Source organism: Gymnoscopelus braueri (assembly GCF_963280865.1).
Source record: "Gymnoscopelus braueri genome assembly, chromosome: 3".
Classification (NCBI taxonomy): domain Eukaryota; kingdom Metazoa; phylum Chordata; class Actinopteri; order Myctophiformes; family Myctophidae; genus Gymnoscopelus; species Gymnoscopelus braueri.
In genome coordinates this window covers 36,570,381-36,584,912 of record NC_137612.1, presented here as the reverse complement: position 1 = coordinate 36,584,912, position 14,532 = coordinate 36,570,381, and the positions used below count along the sequence as shown (strand labels likewise).

The following is a 14,532-nucleotide window of genomic DNA, read 5'->3' as shown; positions in this document are numbered from 1 at the left end:
AACATTTACAACACTACATATTGCAACATATATTTATACATAAGATTTGTATTTGGTGCATCAACACAGCAAGAGAAAGTGTGACATATGTATTTCCAAATTAGTGTTTTTCTCTCAGTGTCGTTATGGCCCAGCCATAGCAAACTAAACCAGGCCAAAAAAAGAAAGAACATCTTGCATCTTCAGAGACTGTGTGTGTGTGTGTGTGTGTGTGTGTGTGTGTGTGTGTGTGTGTGTGTGTGTGTGTGTGTGTGTGTGTGTGTGTGTGTGTGTGTGTGTGTGTGTGTGTGTGTGTGTGTGTGTGATGCTGAGTAGACGAAGGCGATCAGGTGGTGGGAGGTGTTTGTTCTTAGTTGTGGTCCCCTCTGACTCATTGTGTGAATGTCAGATAGCAGGTTTGAATAAAGAACTCCCACATTAAGTGTGTTCTTAAATGGCACGTTTGATTTCTATGACATATTCAAGGGCAGCTATACTGTAGCTATGATGATCATTCTACAGATGAAAATGGATTTACTTCCTCACTGAGCCGCAGGCGTACTGTAGGAGTGTAGGTAATGTAAAATGACAACGTTGCTGTGCTCGTTTTGCAGTGTCTGTGGTCCCGCTTGTCGCAATTTATGTCACAAGAGTTCCTTTTGACACCTGTGGAGCCGGCACAACCACGACAGCATTAGCCCAAGACAAGCATTCATCCATTATGTAAACTGTAGGACAGTTAATGTATTATATACAGCAGTAAAGCAAATGTTTATACTGCATAAAGTTAATGCATTTCCAGTGATTGGGGAGAACGTTTTTAATAACACTCTCACTGTAATTTACTTGGCAGGATTGTTAACTTCATTTCTGGCAGCTCAAAACAGAAAAAAGCAGTTAAGAGAGCTCTGTGCATGTACGTAAAATATAATGTCTGTAGTAATGAGTGGAAGGGTCTCTGTAGATGGCAGGTGGTTGCAAAGTGTCACAGTTATTTTTATGTTTTTCAATTTTGAACAGACTGAGGCCAGATTAAGATTGAGGAATTTGTATATGAAAATGAAGTGTGCCGTGTTCTTTTTAATGTTGGGATTTTATTGTTAAAGTAAATTTGTGTTATTGCTACCTTGTAGAAATTATGTTAATTTCTCTAGAATGTAGCAGGCATCCTTACATTTCCATAATTCCATAATTAAGCAGTTATGTCAGATTAAACAAACTTGTTAAAAAGGATTACATTTCTCCTAGGTGGTCAGTACAATTACTTGACAATAATATAAAATACAGTTTGCAATAAGCAAAAATATGTTTTGTAAAATAAATCCTAAAGAAACAACCATATAATAAATATGATTTTATTTGTAACTTATATTTGTACCAGAGTTAAAAGTCACGTATATGGTTCTGTAAATGATAGGTTGTCTACATTATAGCAAATGTTCTGTAATTACTTATGTGTTATCTCAGGCTGCTTTTATTTAAATCTATAACTAGACACAGATCATTCTCTAATATTAATATTTGCGCGCAACGTTGCTCATAAAATAATATCCACATAAACCACGGCATGGTGCAGCGCTCGGTAACAATTTCTAAAAACGATTGATTTACCCGTCCTTCACTGATAATCGAGCAAAGCCTTTATGTTTTACTTGAGCAGCTCTGAGACACTAGTAGCTAATAGTAATGGGAAGTACATTTTCCTAGGTGTCCCATGTAGTAAAGGCATCGAGGTCGAATAGCATTAATCATCTATAATCTACTATTTTCGTAAAAAACATTTTTATAACATCAACATGAAATGGTAGCAATTATGTAGCAAATGAGGCCTGTAGTCATGTTTGTTGCAATTTGAAACCCAAAGAAACAAACAAGGTAATTCCTAGGTCATTACCGTGTACTTACCATTTCACCACATAATTACTAAGTAAATAACGGGTCACATGTGTTTACAGTGTTACTGTAGATGCCCACCATGCTGTAAACAGACCAGGATCTATTTCTCCAAAATCACTCTAGCAATAAAATGATCTTTGCACCACTGTGAGCCTTTGCAAAAATAATAATAAAAATAGAAAATAAGAAATCAAACTGCTGAAACACCATTTGCTTTTCCTTGATTTGAGATGTGCTTGATACTGTATGTGGGAATGTATTTTCATGTGGTACGTAGGAAGTCTTTTCTCTCTCCCTCCTAAAATCAGACTGTGTCTAAATGCAAACAAAAAGACCAGTATATTAATCCATTTATCCATAGTTGGTCCTACGCAAACGTTTAGGAGCTCACAGACTAGATTGTTATGTTATGTTATGTTATGTTATGTTATGTTATGTTTCTTGCAGAGAGATCCTCACTCTCTCAGATGACACTTAGCAGTCTGTCACTGTCAGAGATGAAAAGGACACTACTGCAATGAACATTTGCACATGTTATTGTTGTAAGACAACAAAAACAGTCCCCAGAGGACCAACTGATTGACATTGTCAAGCATGATGCAGCACAGTTCAGTGAGCATTCTCTGGATATGAGTCACATGCTTCCCACGCACACTACATATGCACATGCAAAATAGTTGTTCTGCGCTCTGCTACGCTGTACAGTGTACTATTCTCTCTGTTCAGTGTCCTCTGACATATTACACACTCGTTAAAGAGATGCACACTTCATCATTGGTGAAGTCCTTTGTTAATTGATATACATACATATCTGTGACACAGACAGACATAATACAGTAAATATGGATGCAAAACGCATGCATATGCACACCCAGGCACCCCCCAAACCCCCTGCACGGTTTAAAAGCTCTATTGGTCTTATTCAAAGACCCGCTGAAGAATGCACACGCTATCCAAATAAATAAATCAAGGGGTCCGATAATGAAAGCCATCCCAGCGGCACACCGCTTTAATGACAGCACAGACGGGCCCAGTGTCACTCACTGCCATGGGAGGGAAAATTAGAGCCAATTTGACACTAATCTGGACCAGATTGTGCTCCTCTCTCAGACCCGGCGGTGGTGGTAGTGTGCCCTAGCGCACACGGAAACCCCTGCAGAGCTGATAGGCCGACCTCAACATCATAGTTGTCCATTTTGTGGAAGCAGTTTTGATGACCAATTTCACCCCCCATAAAAACAAGTCGTTCCCCTCCACATGGGCTCGGTATAGCATTGCATGCGCTCTCCGTGGCCTACTGTAGAGAGAGAATCTGAATGTTTCGCATGTGGCTGTTTTTCACAAGGTTGTAATCAGCTTGGAACGGTAGATACAATTTGCAGATACAAATGGATACACATGTCGGTTATAAATTCCGAGATTTGCCAATGCGATGTAAGACAGCAAATATGTTTTGTAGCATTCACCAGATCATTTGCTGACAGTGAGAACAATGAATCACGTTTGTACACTGTGTAAGGGCTTGCACTGATTCACTTGGTGTATATTGCCCCGGTATCAATAGGTGTCCCTTTGCCCATCAAGCTACAGTGGCATAGTCATAGCTGAAAAGCTACACTCATTGCTCAGTGTCTTATTACACGTTTGCTTGTGAGTGTTGTGTTGTGTATTGGATGTGAGTGTGATAGCTCAGTGTGAGCAAGATTTAAAAGTGGGGCCTTGTAGATATGGAATTTGACAGGATGAGTCATTATAAAACAGCTAAGTGTCTCCCTTAATGTACCACCATGTCTTTAATTGCTAAGAATATCTGATTTATGAAAGACATTAACAAAACCAAAGGTTAGTCATTACGGTAATTCTGGGTCACAGCTGTTTCAAGTAAATAAAATTTAAAAATAGGTGGTTCACCTGGTAGAGCACAAACTGGGTTCAAATCTGACGGAGGCCCTTTGCTGCATGCCTGGTCCCATATGTCTCTTCAGGCATTTCCTGTCTCTTTCCACTGACGCCATCGAATAAAGGCTTGAAAATGCCCCCCCCCCCCCTAAAATCAATAAAATATAATTAAACACTTGTCCTAGGAACATTTGCCAGTAGCAATGTACTCAGATAAGGACATCGGAATTTAAAGGACATTGAAAATCAAATCCAAAGGTTTTTACAGATTCACAAATGTTTTGTGTGTTTTTGATGCACGAAACTTTGCCCAAAATACGGATGCCAGGTTGAAAGTGGTTAAAAATTGGGACACATCGGCTGCATAATTACCAGTACCGATGTTGTCTAAAAAGTCAAATAATGACAGATATATCGGCCAATCCGCTATATCGTTCAGGCTGTGGAGAGGATGGTTATTTGGTTGTGATTAGATATTGCCAATCAGCGCGAGGAAGACGAAGAGAGTCCTCACAAGAGCCTGGGAAATAAGAGCCTACAGTTGAAATCCCAGGCATGTGTTTATGATTGTCATTTATTGTCCTTGCCATGGGAAAAAGTGGTGTGCCTTTCCAATTCTGCTCCAGTTTGGGCACATGGGGCACAGCAGTAGACCTTTAACATGCAGTACAGTGATATATCATTTCTGTTTTTTACTAAGTCAAGCCCAAAGGAAGATTTTTTTTTGAAGGGGTAAATAAACTGTCTTCATTTTTGTCTTCCAGTTTTTGAGGAGTAGTTACTTTTTATAATTTTAAAGTCGCATTTTCAACTTCACAAACAATATTTCCATTCCTGTACCTCCCAGGTAAAAATTCTCCTTAGTAGAGATGCCACTTGAAATTGAGCCTGGACAAATCATCATGGGGATTTTCTAACTTTTAAAGTTCGACATCATGTACGGAGTAACGATTGCTGAAACAATCATAATTTATAGTGACCTTACTTTTTCCAGTTCTGGATCCCCTTTGTGAAATTGTGTAGGTTGCAAGTTGAACACATCTGCCTTGTATTGATCCTAATCCACAGATCAACCCACACAAAGCCATATGAAATATCTCCTGATAAGAAACACATTGAACTGCTTCACTTGAAGAATATTTCATTCCCTTTGCTTACAAGGTAATCGGATACTGCAGCGGCACTGAAATTGAGCACAAACAAATAATTATGGGGTTTTCAAAGTCAAACATCATGCAAGGAATATTCTGAAATTTATGAAACTTTTGCACAATTTCTGGTGGTGCCCAAAGGCCCCCCCACACACACACACACACACACACACACACACACACACACACACACACACACACACATCCCCACCCACTCTTGTGTCTTGTCGCTTTGGTTTCGGTTCCTGACATCGGTTGTGTAATTGTGTAGGTTGTTAGCTGGCCTATGTTGATCATAATCTACAGCTCAATCCATGCAAAGCCATATGAAATATTAGCTGATAGGAAACACATGTTTATGAAATTCTGAATCCTAGTGGGAAAAAATGCATTTTACACTACTAAATAATTTGTGTCTCATATGGAATATGGATCAAAGACATATGTGCCAGACATTTGATTTTAAAATGTATTGTTGCGCTGAAAATGCATTTAAATGGGTTAGGGTTTTGTGATTTACAACACTGTGTGTGTGGAGTATTACATTGTTCTTCCTCAGCGAGACACCCAAAAACGTGCTGAGCGCAAATCTTTCCAGCAGACTCCCATTTTAACATGAACTATATTGCATTTAAAAACAGCAACCCCTATATGTGTGACCTAACGTCTATTGTCTACCCTCTGTCTGTGTGTCTCTCTTCCTCTGTGTCCTCTTTCATCTCCGTTCCCCCCACCCCTCCCACAGTGGACATTGAGCGGGCCAGTTCGCTGGGCTCGGAGGGAGAGGATGAGGTGGGCCTGTGGAGCCTGGAGCCCCAGGACTGCCAGGAGAGCCTCGAAAAAACCAGCCTGACGCCCAGCGAGGGGACAGAGGAGCCTGGCAGCCCGGCACGCTCCGGTCGGCCACACAGCCTCAGCCCCGACGGCAAGAACCACTGGGCAACGGGGGAGCCGGAGGCAGAGGCTGAGGGAGAAGGTTCTGTCCCTGCCCCGCCTCTTACAGACAGGGAAGAAGACCACGGTTCTCTTAGGATGTATGGTAAGTTACATATTTGTGAAGCAGAGTCACATTATGCTGTTACAGTGAAGGTGGATTTTTGTACCATAATTGGGATGTTTATCTTCTTTAATGAGGCTATTCAACAATAAATCCTATTTTAGGTGCCTTTTATTGTGGTTTGGGTGTTTGTGCATCTGTAAACAAGTTTATAGTGCTCTTTCTGATGCAAGACCGTCCATTGTTGGGGTGCTTCTCAACACCTTCAAGATACACCTTCTTATCGCTCCCCATGAAGTCGAGAGTAATTCCTATAGGCTATTCCTTCTCTTTGAAAAAAATAACAAGTGCCTTCTGAAAGCATGACAAAAGGAAGTCATCCCACACAATGTAACAATATTTCCATGCATCAAAGAGGTGACGTTACGGTACTGAAATCAGAACGGGCGACACAAGGCTTTCCCTTTTATTTAGAGGAGATCAAAGGCTCACGCGGCTTGCCTACTAACAATCACTTAGCCCTCTCGCCTCGTGTGATTTGGCCTACCCTGATGAAGGCAAAGCTGAGTTTTTACAACGCCAACCACACCGGCTCTTCCCCATGCCACATGAAAACGGCTCAAAATATGCCAACATCTGCAAACATTTGAAAAATCTTCCTCAAAGTCAATGCGCTGTAAGCAAAGCTGACTTGCTTGAGTCATGATAGAAGGCGCCCGCTCTCCTTCACGTATGTCTGTGGCTTTCTGTCTTTCTGGCTGCATAGTACTGCAGTCAATGGCATGTATAAAAAAAGAAAACATATTCCAAAAATCTAGTACTAGGTCCGGCTAATCGGCCCCAAAATAGATTTTCCTCCAGTCTGTGTTTAACTCAACAATTTAGCCCTATTATTTTCAGTTGAAGGCAGTGTCATTTTACAATACTGTCACCCCTTATATAAACACAGCCATACATGTGTGTGCACACATGCGCGCGCGCGCACACACACACACACACACACACACACACACACACACACACACACACACACACACACACACACACACACACACACACACACACACACACACACACACACACACACACACAATGATGGTATATACTATTTGACATGTATAATGTACTATATATAACGGAAGCAATGATGCCCTCAAACAGACATTCTTATTTCTGTGCAACAGCTACTGAAAGGACTACAGATGTATCGGATTATCACAATCCAAAAGTTCAGTGCCATATAAATGTAAACGTTCCAAAGATCACAGTTACGATTCTGTGAATGCAAGCTCCATAGCTACATTTGCACGCTGAGGTGTGCCTTGACTCAATCAATAGCAAAACTCTGGAGACAATTTATGACCATTTAAAGTTCCAATTTAGATATTCCTATCCCTCTATCCTTATCCAGGTCAGAACTCAGACTCCCAGAATGCCTTGGAGGACCTTGCCCAGTATGACATCCTTGTCCAGCTGAGGAAGGCCTCAAACCCAGCCAGCCTCCTGGACCACCCACACCTGCCCCATAATGGCACTGCTACCATGTACCACCCTGGCAGCAGGCTTGATGAGCTACCACCTGCCATCTGGTCACCGGGAAGCCATCACCGCTCACCTGAGGGACATGGTAGGTTAACCACTTTCAACCTAGTGTCCCTACTGTGGGCGTGTCATAATAGGCGAAGATGTTCAAAAATAGCACATCTACAAGATCACAACACGTTGCATCGCGGCGTGTTGTGAGCTTATAAATCGACTGTTTTCATACGACAAAGTTTCAAATAGGGCTCAAGTGGTTAATATATAAAACAACCATGTAATGACATTCTTGTTAGGCCTATTGAAACGCCAGTGATCCTCAAACACACACAGTAAAGAGCTTCAAAAGAACACAGCAAACGCACTACGCTCTACATGCACAAGAATTAAGAAACTTCTTGATTCATTTGTTAATGGTCCAAGTCCTACAATATGCCAATAAGTTTAACACCATACACATCCTATACTGTATAGACACTAGCCTAAAGGACCCTTTTTCATTTGCTGGTCAACTTAATAGTGAAATGTGCCGGCTTTGTATAACAATAGCTATGGTCATGAAGTGTAATCATATAAGGCTGTTTTTTATTATTTTGTATTTAGATGTCTTTCACTGGTAGCTTACGTCAGTTGTTAATGGACTTTATGGCCACGCGTGAACAAATCTCACAATCTCACCCTAGATGCTCACCCTCTGAGTCCAGATGCACTGAGGATGCAGCAGGCATGTCCATTCTGCCACAGGACCTACCAGCGAGGAGCTTCGCTCAGGGAGCACATCAAATACTGCCAGGAAAGGGAAGGGAGCCACATGGTCTGTCCACTTTGTGGATATACTGCCACCTACAGGGCACAGATGGAGAGGCATGTTGCACTGCACAACCAAATACAAGACAAGGTGAGATAAACCTAAAAGAAGATTGCCAAAACTAAGTTGAAAATTGTTGCCCAAAACTCTGATGGATTGGTGTCATTTATTATATCCACTGATAGATTTGTCCAAATTTAACAAGGCGTATGGGGAAATAATTAAGCATTTACTCTCAATTTCTCACCTCACATTCTTACCCTGTAATTAAAAATAAATATATATAAATTGTTTGATTTCAGAACTCTCTTGCATTGGACCATGGCACGGAGGCCAGGAAGTTTAAATGTCTACAGTGTGGGAAAGCCTTCAAGTACAAACACCACCTCAAAGAACATCTACGCATCCACAGTGGTGAGACTGAATATCTTCAAAACAGCTGTAGCTACCCACACATTTTACTTTAGTTTCTGTTGCAACTCCCTCCCTTCACTTATAACATATGGGATCGGGGCGGTGCAGGGGTAAAGTCACTGCCCACCCTGGAGACAGGGGTTCAACTCCTCCGCGGTGTGCTCCAACGAACACAATTGGCTGTGTTCACGGGTGGGAAGCCAGCTGGGGAGGGTGATCTCTGTCATCTGCACTAGCAGGTTGATCGGGCACCTGTTCATCAGGGAGCGTAATTGGGAAGGATAGCATGTTTCACCTCAGGCATTATCAATACATCAAAATATGGAGGGTTGCGCTCCATATTTTTTATAGTTCCATATGCCACAAGATGACACACGTTTCGGCTATCCAGCCTTCCTCAGGCATTATGCCATCCTGGTGAAACTCAGGTGAAAAGAAGTGCTAGTCAGACAACATGTGGTTGTCAATGTCTACACCACCCTCCCCAAGACCAACAGTAGGGGCTGGCAGTGAAAGTGACTATACAATTGGCAAAAAAAAGAAAGAAAAAAAAGATGAAAACTCATTTTGATATTGTCACTTACAGACTATAAACAGGGGTTCGATGTGTAGACTATGAACCAGCTAACATGATTACATGACAAGAAAAGAGAAAAGGGTTCACCCCCGTGCTTAAGCTGTTTTAATACCAAAGTGCTACCTCTTATGACTGATCTGTCTCTGTGGGACTTCCTCCTTTAGGTGAGAAACCGTACGAGTGCCCCAACTGCAAGAAACGCTTCTCTCACTCAGGCTCTTACAGCTCTCATCTAAGCAGTAAGAAGTGCCTGAGCGGGGGAGGAAATGGAGGAAGTGTGTCAGGTGGAGGAGGAGGAAGTGGAGGGATCTTTAACGGACACAGCCAGAGCTCCTACCCTCATCACTCCTCCCCAACGTCTCCCCCCGCAGGCGGGGGGAGGACCAGCAACGGCAAGGGCTCTCCATTCCCTTCTCAGATGCAAGATTATGTCAGACCTCTGGGCCAGATGACGGAGGATGCTCACCATCACATTTCAGCACAGGAGAACCATCATAACCCCATGGTGTTCCACAGAGCTGCTGACCTGGCCAGGCTTTGGGACCCCATGGCCGGCGTGCTCAAAGGGACCACCCTGATGCCTTATCTCCCCTCCGGAGCCAAATTCGAGCAAATGCTGCAGGAGATGCTACACAGGGAGGTGAAGCCAGAGGAGGGGAGAGGTGGAGGAGGGGTTGGGATGGATGAAGGGAGGGTGAATTACAATGGTGGTGGTCATGATGGGAAGGTGTCACCTGACAGAAGTGTAAAACGAGAGAGGGCGAAGTCCAGTGAAGGGGACAGAGGGGTGTTTGCGGTGACCTGCCGCTGGTGCTCACAGCTTTTTCCAAACGCGGCCGTGCTCCTGCAACATGAACGCTACCTCTGTAAGATGAACAGAGAGGCTGTGGAGATGTCGGAGGTTCCTCATGGAAAAGACCACCTTTCACCACCGCTCTTCTTTGGTAGAACCTCTCTCCAAGGGACAGAGAGCAGCAAACAGAGCGGAGTGGCCAATGGCCTCTCCGAAGACAAGTCGCCAGTACAGAAACCTAACTGGCATTCTGTACCACAGCAGCTTCTGGTTGCAATGCACTCCCCCTCACAACACCGCCCTGAACCCCTGCCCCCAAGACCATACTGGTCCAGCCTGGAAAGCGGCAGTCCAGGCCAGCCAATCAGCCCATCCACAGAGCTGTCATCACCTCAGACCAGGAGGAGAGTTCCATCCATCGGTTCTCCTCTTTGCCTCGACCTCTCCATCTGTCCTCCTGATTTCTCCTCGCCTCAGAAGCGGCCGGGCCCACAGAACAGAAGCCCCTGGTCCGCTGGCTCACAGAATGAACCCTTGGACCTTTCCCTCCCCAAGCCACCTACAGACCAAGAAGGGAGAAGCAAAACTGTTCATGACAAGCCATCCAGAGGAGAGAAGAGAGAGCTTGAGAAGCAGCATTTTAGGAAAATGAGTCCAAGCCAATCTCAACACCTAGCCCTCCATCAGCTCTATAGTGGGTCTGCAGCTCCTGTGTTTGGAGGCTCTATGTACAACGGTTTCCCTGTATTCAACCCCATGCTCCAGGCCAGTTTTGGGGGATCAGGGCATGAGAGCATCCCCTCTCTTTCCCTCAGCCATCCAACATCCAGCCCTGGTTTCCTCTCTCCTATGACCTACATGATGGAGACTGACACAGATGCTATGCTGAAAAAGATCCACCAGGAGAGACAAGCTTTAATGGTGAGACACTTTTGCCTCTTTTTTTTTAAGTTCATGTATTACATGCAAAACATATGGCAAATGAAATTATTCTTATTTTGTGGTGAACCATATGTTGTGTTAGATACAATTATTAATTACAATATTAATAATGTTTTGTTTTTGTACCCAGGGTGAGGTGTTAAGTCATGGAGGTCTAGACTACCTCTCTCTAATAGAAGATGGGATGGACGGAGAAGGAGGCCCAGGCAGGAAGAGACTGAAAAAGACAGAGGAAGGCCTGTATGCCTGTGACATCTGTGAAAAGACCTTCCAAAAGAGCAGCTCTTTGCTACGACACAAATATGAACACACAGGTCAGTGGCACACATTTACGCACAATTATACGTATATTGAGAAATATAAATGCAATGAAGAGAATAAGCAAAATCAGCACCCAAACTCAATCTACCCCAAACTAAGCTATGCTCTACTATGCTTGTTTGTGAAAATATAAAATACTTTTGTTTATATTCGGTTGATAAAACAGATGATATGAAAGTCTTCAAATTAAAAACAAAAACAATATGTTAGTCTCTTTTGAGGAGATAATTTAAACCATTTCTATGGATGTGTTACAGGCAAACGTCCGCATGAGTGCAAGATCTGTAACAAGGCCTTCAAGCACAAGCACCACCTGATTGAGCACAGCCGGCTGCACTCTGGAGAGAAGCCCTATCAGTGTGACAAGTGTGGCAAGCGCTTCTCCCACTCTGGCTCCTACTCCCAGCACATGAACCACCGGTACGCCTACTGTAGCAGGGACCAGGACCCCGACCAAGACCCAGAGGAGCCGCCCCTCACCCCGGGAACAGGCAACGATCTTGGGGGAGCGGTGTCGCTCTCCGCGGAGGACACCCAAACCCCCCACTTGTTCCTCAGTGACTCGAGTCTGGACGGAGGCCCCGGAGGCCTTAGGGAGGAAGAGGAGGAGGTGGAGGAAGACAAAGAGGAGAGTCCCAGAGATGATCACGCTTTGAGTTCATCAGAAGCAGAGGAAAGGCTAGGGCGTGCCGAGTCTGACCATGTACAAGAATTGCCAGAAAAACAGAACGGAGAGCAAAACCCGATAGATAACAACAATATAGCAAAACATGCCGGGACTGAAAGCACAGAGCACCGCCTCTGGGACCAAGGAATAGATCAACAAAATGGAGAACCTGACGAATATGACCTGAGCCTGGATACAACTGACTCACAATGACCCAGGATCAAAGGTTATGGGAACTTTGAAAGGCCACAGCAATACATATACTACAGTACTAATGTTACATTTTTATTAAAAAAAGATTTTAAATAATACAACAGACTTTTTTATACGAAGGATATACCACAGAATTGACCAAAAAGAAAAGAGCCATACACAATGTAACAATGCAATTGACAGTATTGTTTCATACAATATGGACTTAACGTGTTTACTGTGAGTTATAGCGTGCCAGTCACTTTATGCTCACCACCACAGTTGCCATGTGTTTAGTTGATTTAAAGTCACAGTGCAGTGAGCCCATTTAGACCTGGAAAGCCTATATGTTGTTATAGCATCTGTGTCATTTTAGATTATTTATTTTTTGGATTAAGAAAATATGTTTTTCAGAAAACTTAGGTTAGGTTTTAGAAGGCGTTTTTAAGTGCAGACATATCACTTTTTACACATTTGATAAACTGCTCCTGCACTGTTGCTCCCCACGTGAGCTTAAGATCAAATATTTGTTTTCTCATGCAACCACGGTACCAATTAATATTAGGTACTTGGTCCAACATATTGTCACTGTTGTCTTGTGGGAGTGGCTGTGTTGATGCAGACTTGCAGTATTAATTGCACGAAGGATGGCGGGTAGACATCTACTCAGTTCTGTCATTAAATGTCACTTAATGGATAGTCCAGTACTTTTCAACCTGTCCACTTTCCTAGTTGTTGCCATAATGCAGCTTTGTTAGAATATTTCTTCACTTCTTTCAATGTTGAGTATAGAGTAACATACCTGAACCAGGGGCGCAGCCATGGGTGGGCCTGGGTGGGCCCACCCACATAGAGAGCTGGCCCACCCAATTGATTTTGCAAAAAAAAAATATAATACATTTTTGGATAAAAAATTGGTAAAATCAGGCAAAAATAAGAATTAAATAACATAACCCTAACCCAACCCTAACCCTAACACCAAAATAACCCAAAAACGCCCAATATCCGCGCAATAACAGACCCGCATGCGTGCATGCGCGCATGCACGACCCGTGCCCACCCGCTCCTGCTCAGGCCCAGCCTATACTAGCGTTCTGGCTGCGCCACTGACCTGAACCATCCTCTGACGTGTTTAAGCTAAACGCTTTATAAGGCTATCTGCTGGCCTTATGGTATTTGACCTCAACATGAACATGAACTCAACATTGAAAGAAGTGAGGAAATGTTATCCTATTCTTGATTGAAGAAAAGAAAACTGTCCATTAAGGCTAGCCTATAGATTAAAGAAGTTAAAGTTGACTTCTTGAGTTGTGTAGAATAGCATTCTTATTCCGATTCTTATCCATGCACATTATATTCACTTCTGAATATCGTGTGGTATTAGGTATTCTCCTCAAAACCTGACCTCTTATATTCAAGCCATAAATGTAAAATATTGTTTTCCATTCAATACGCCAAAACACCTAGATATTACATTTTGTCAATTAAATGTTAGAGCAAACAGGCATGTTTGTCTCCAGGGCTCTCTCTGTGAAATGCTGTGAAATGTGTCAGATGCCACAAGCGTGACGTGGTTAACTACAGGTTTCAGAAGGTTAACTTCATTGTTGACCACCATGCTGGTACTAAAGGCATCAAAGAAGGAAGGATCTCTTGAAGAATAAACTGAAAGTGGATTGTTTATAGTTTTTTAAAAGAAAAATAAGATGACTGCACCTTTTAAATGCCATGCCTTGTTAGTGGACTGTTGTCCCCTAGTCGCATTTCTGGACGGGATTTTGTGGGAGTATGATAATGAGGTAATTCTTTGAGGTTTTTCCTTTGAAGGGGCAAATAAAACTTGCACTGTCTCACGATCCATTCCATATTTCAAGTAATAAACATATGGAGCCATTTTATTTCTTTTTACGCCAAGCTGTCTGGTCTCGCTCATAATAATTTACATGTGTTGCAACGTCTTAGTTCACACCACGAGGACAATAATGTGTCACACATTTGGACCGCCTGTTGAGGCCCGACGACAGGGTCAAGTTAAAGACTCAGGACACAAAGTGCACCAGCTTTAGCTTCCTCTTTCTGCCTGTGATGCAGCCAACCTGAAAAGTGCCTTAGATGTACTTAGAGACTGTGATTAATCAGATGCAGCCGTGGTATGAAGAGATACGACAGTGGTGCTTGAGGCGTAACTAAGCCTGTAGCGTCCCTGCATACTGTATGCAACAGACACTTCTCACACACTGTGTGTGTCACCAAAGATATGCATACTTGCCAAAACCAACTGCTAACCCTGTTTTGCATAGTTCCTTTTTTGTTTTCTTTTTTTACAGGGGGAAAATAAGGCATATTTTGTTTACCCT

At 43.0% G+C, this 14,532-nt stretch overlaps 1 protein-coding gene across 1 annotated transcript in view; it reads left to right on the top strand.

Annotated features, from left to right (window-relative positions):
• The window catches only part of LOC308081656 (zinc finger E-box-binding homeobox 2), a 32,094-nt gene extending 18,803 nt beyond the window's left edge, over window positions 1-13,291 (top strand). The window contains exons 2-8 of the mRNA XM_080423236.1: window positions 5,671-5,964; window positions 7,334-7,549; window positions 8,145-8,359; window positions 8,572-8,683; window positions 9,425-10,974; window positions 11,126-11,309; window positions 11,574-13,291. Coding sequence (XP_080279362.1) covers window positions 5,671-5,964; window positions 7,334-7,549; window positions 8,145-8,359; window positions 8,572-8,683; window positions 9,425-10,974; window positions 11,126-11,309; window positions 11,574-12,196 — 3,194 coding nt within the window. The 3' untranslated portion in view covers window positions 12,197-13,291. The remainder of the gene's footprint in view (window positions 1-5,670; window positions 5,965-7,333; window positions 7,550-8,144; window positions 8,360-8,571; window positions 8,684-9,424; window positions 10,975-11,125; window positions 11,310-11,573) is intronic.
• The last annotated feature ends 1,241 nt before the right edge of the window (window positions 13,292-14,532 follow it).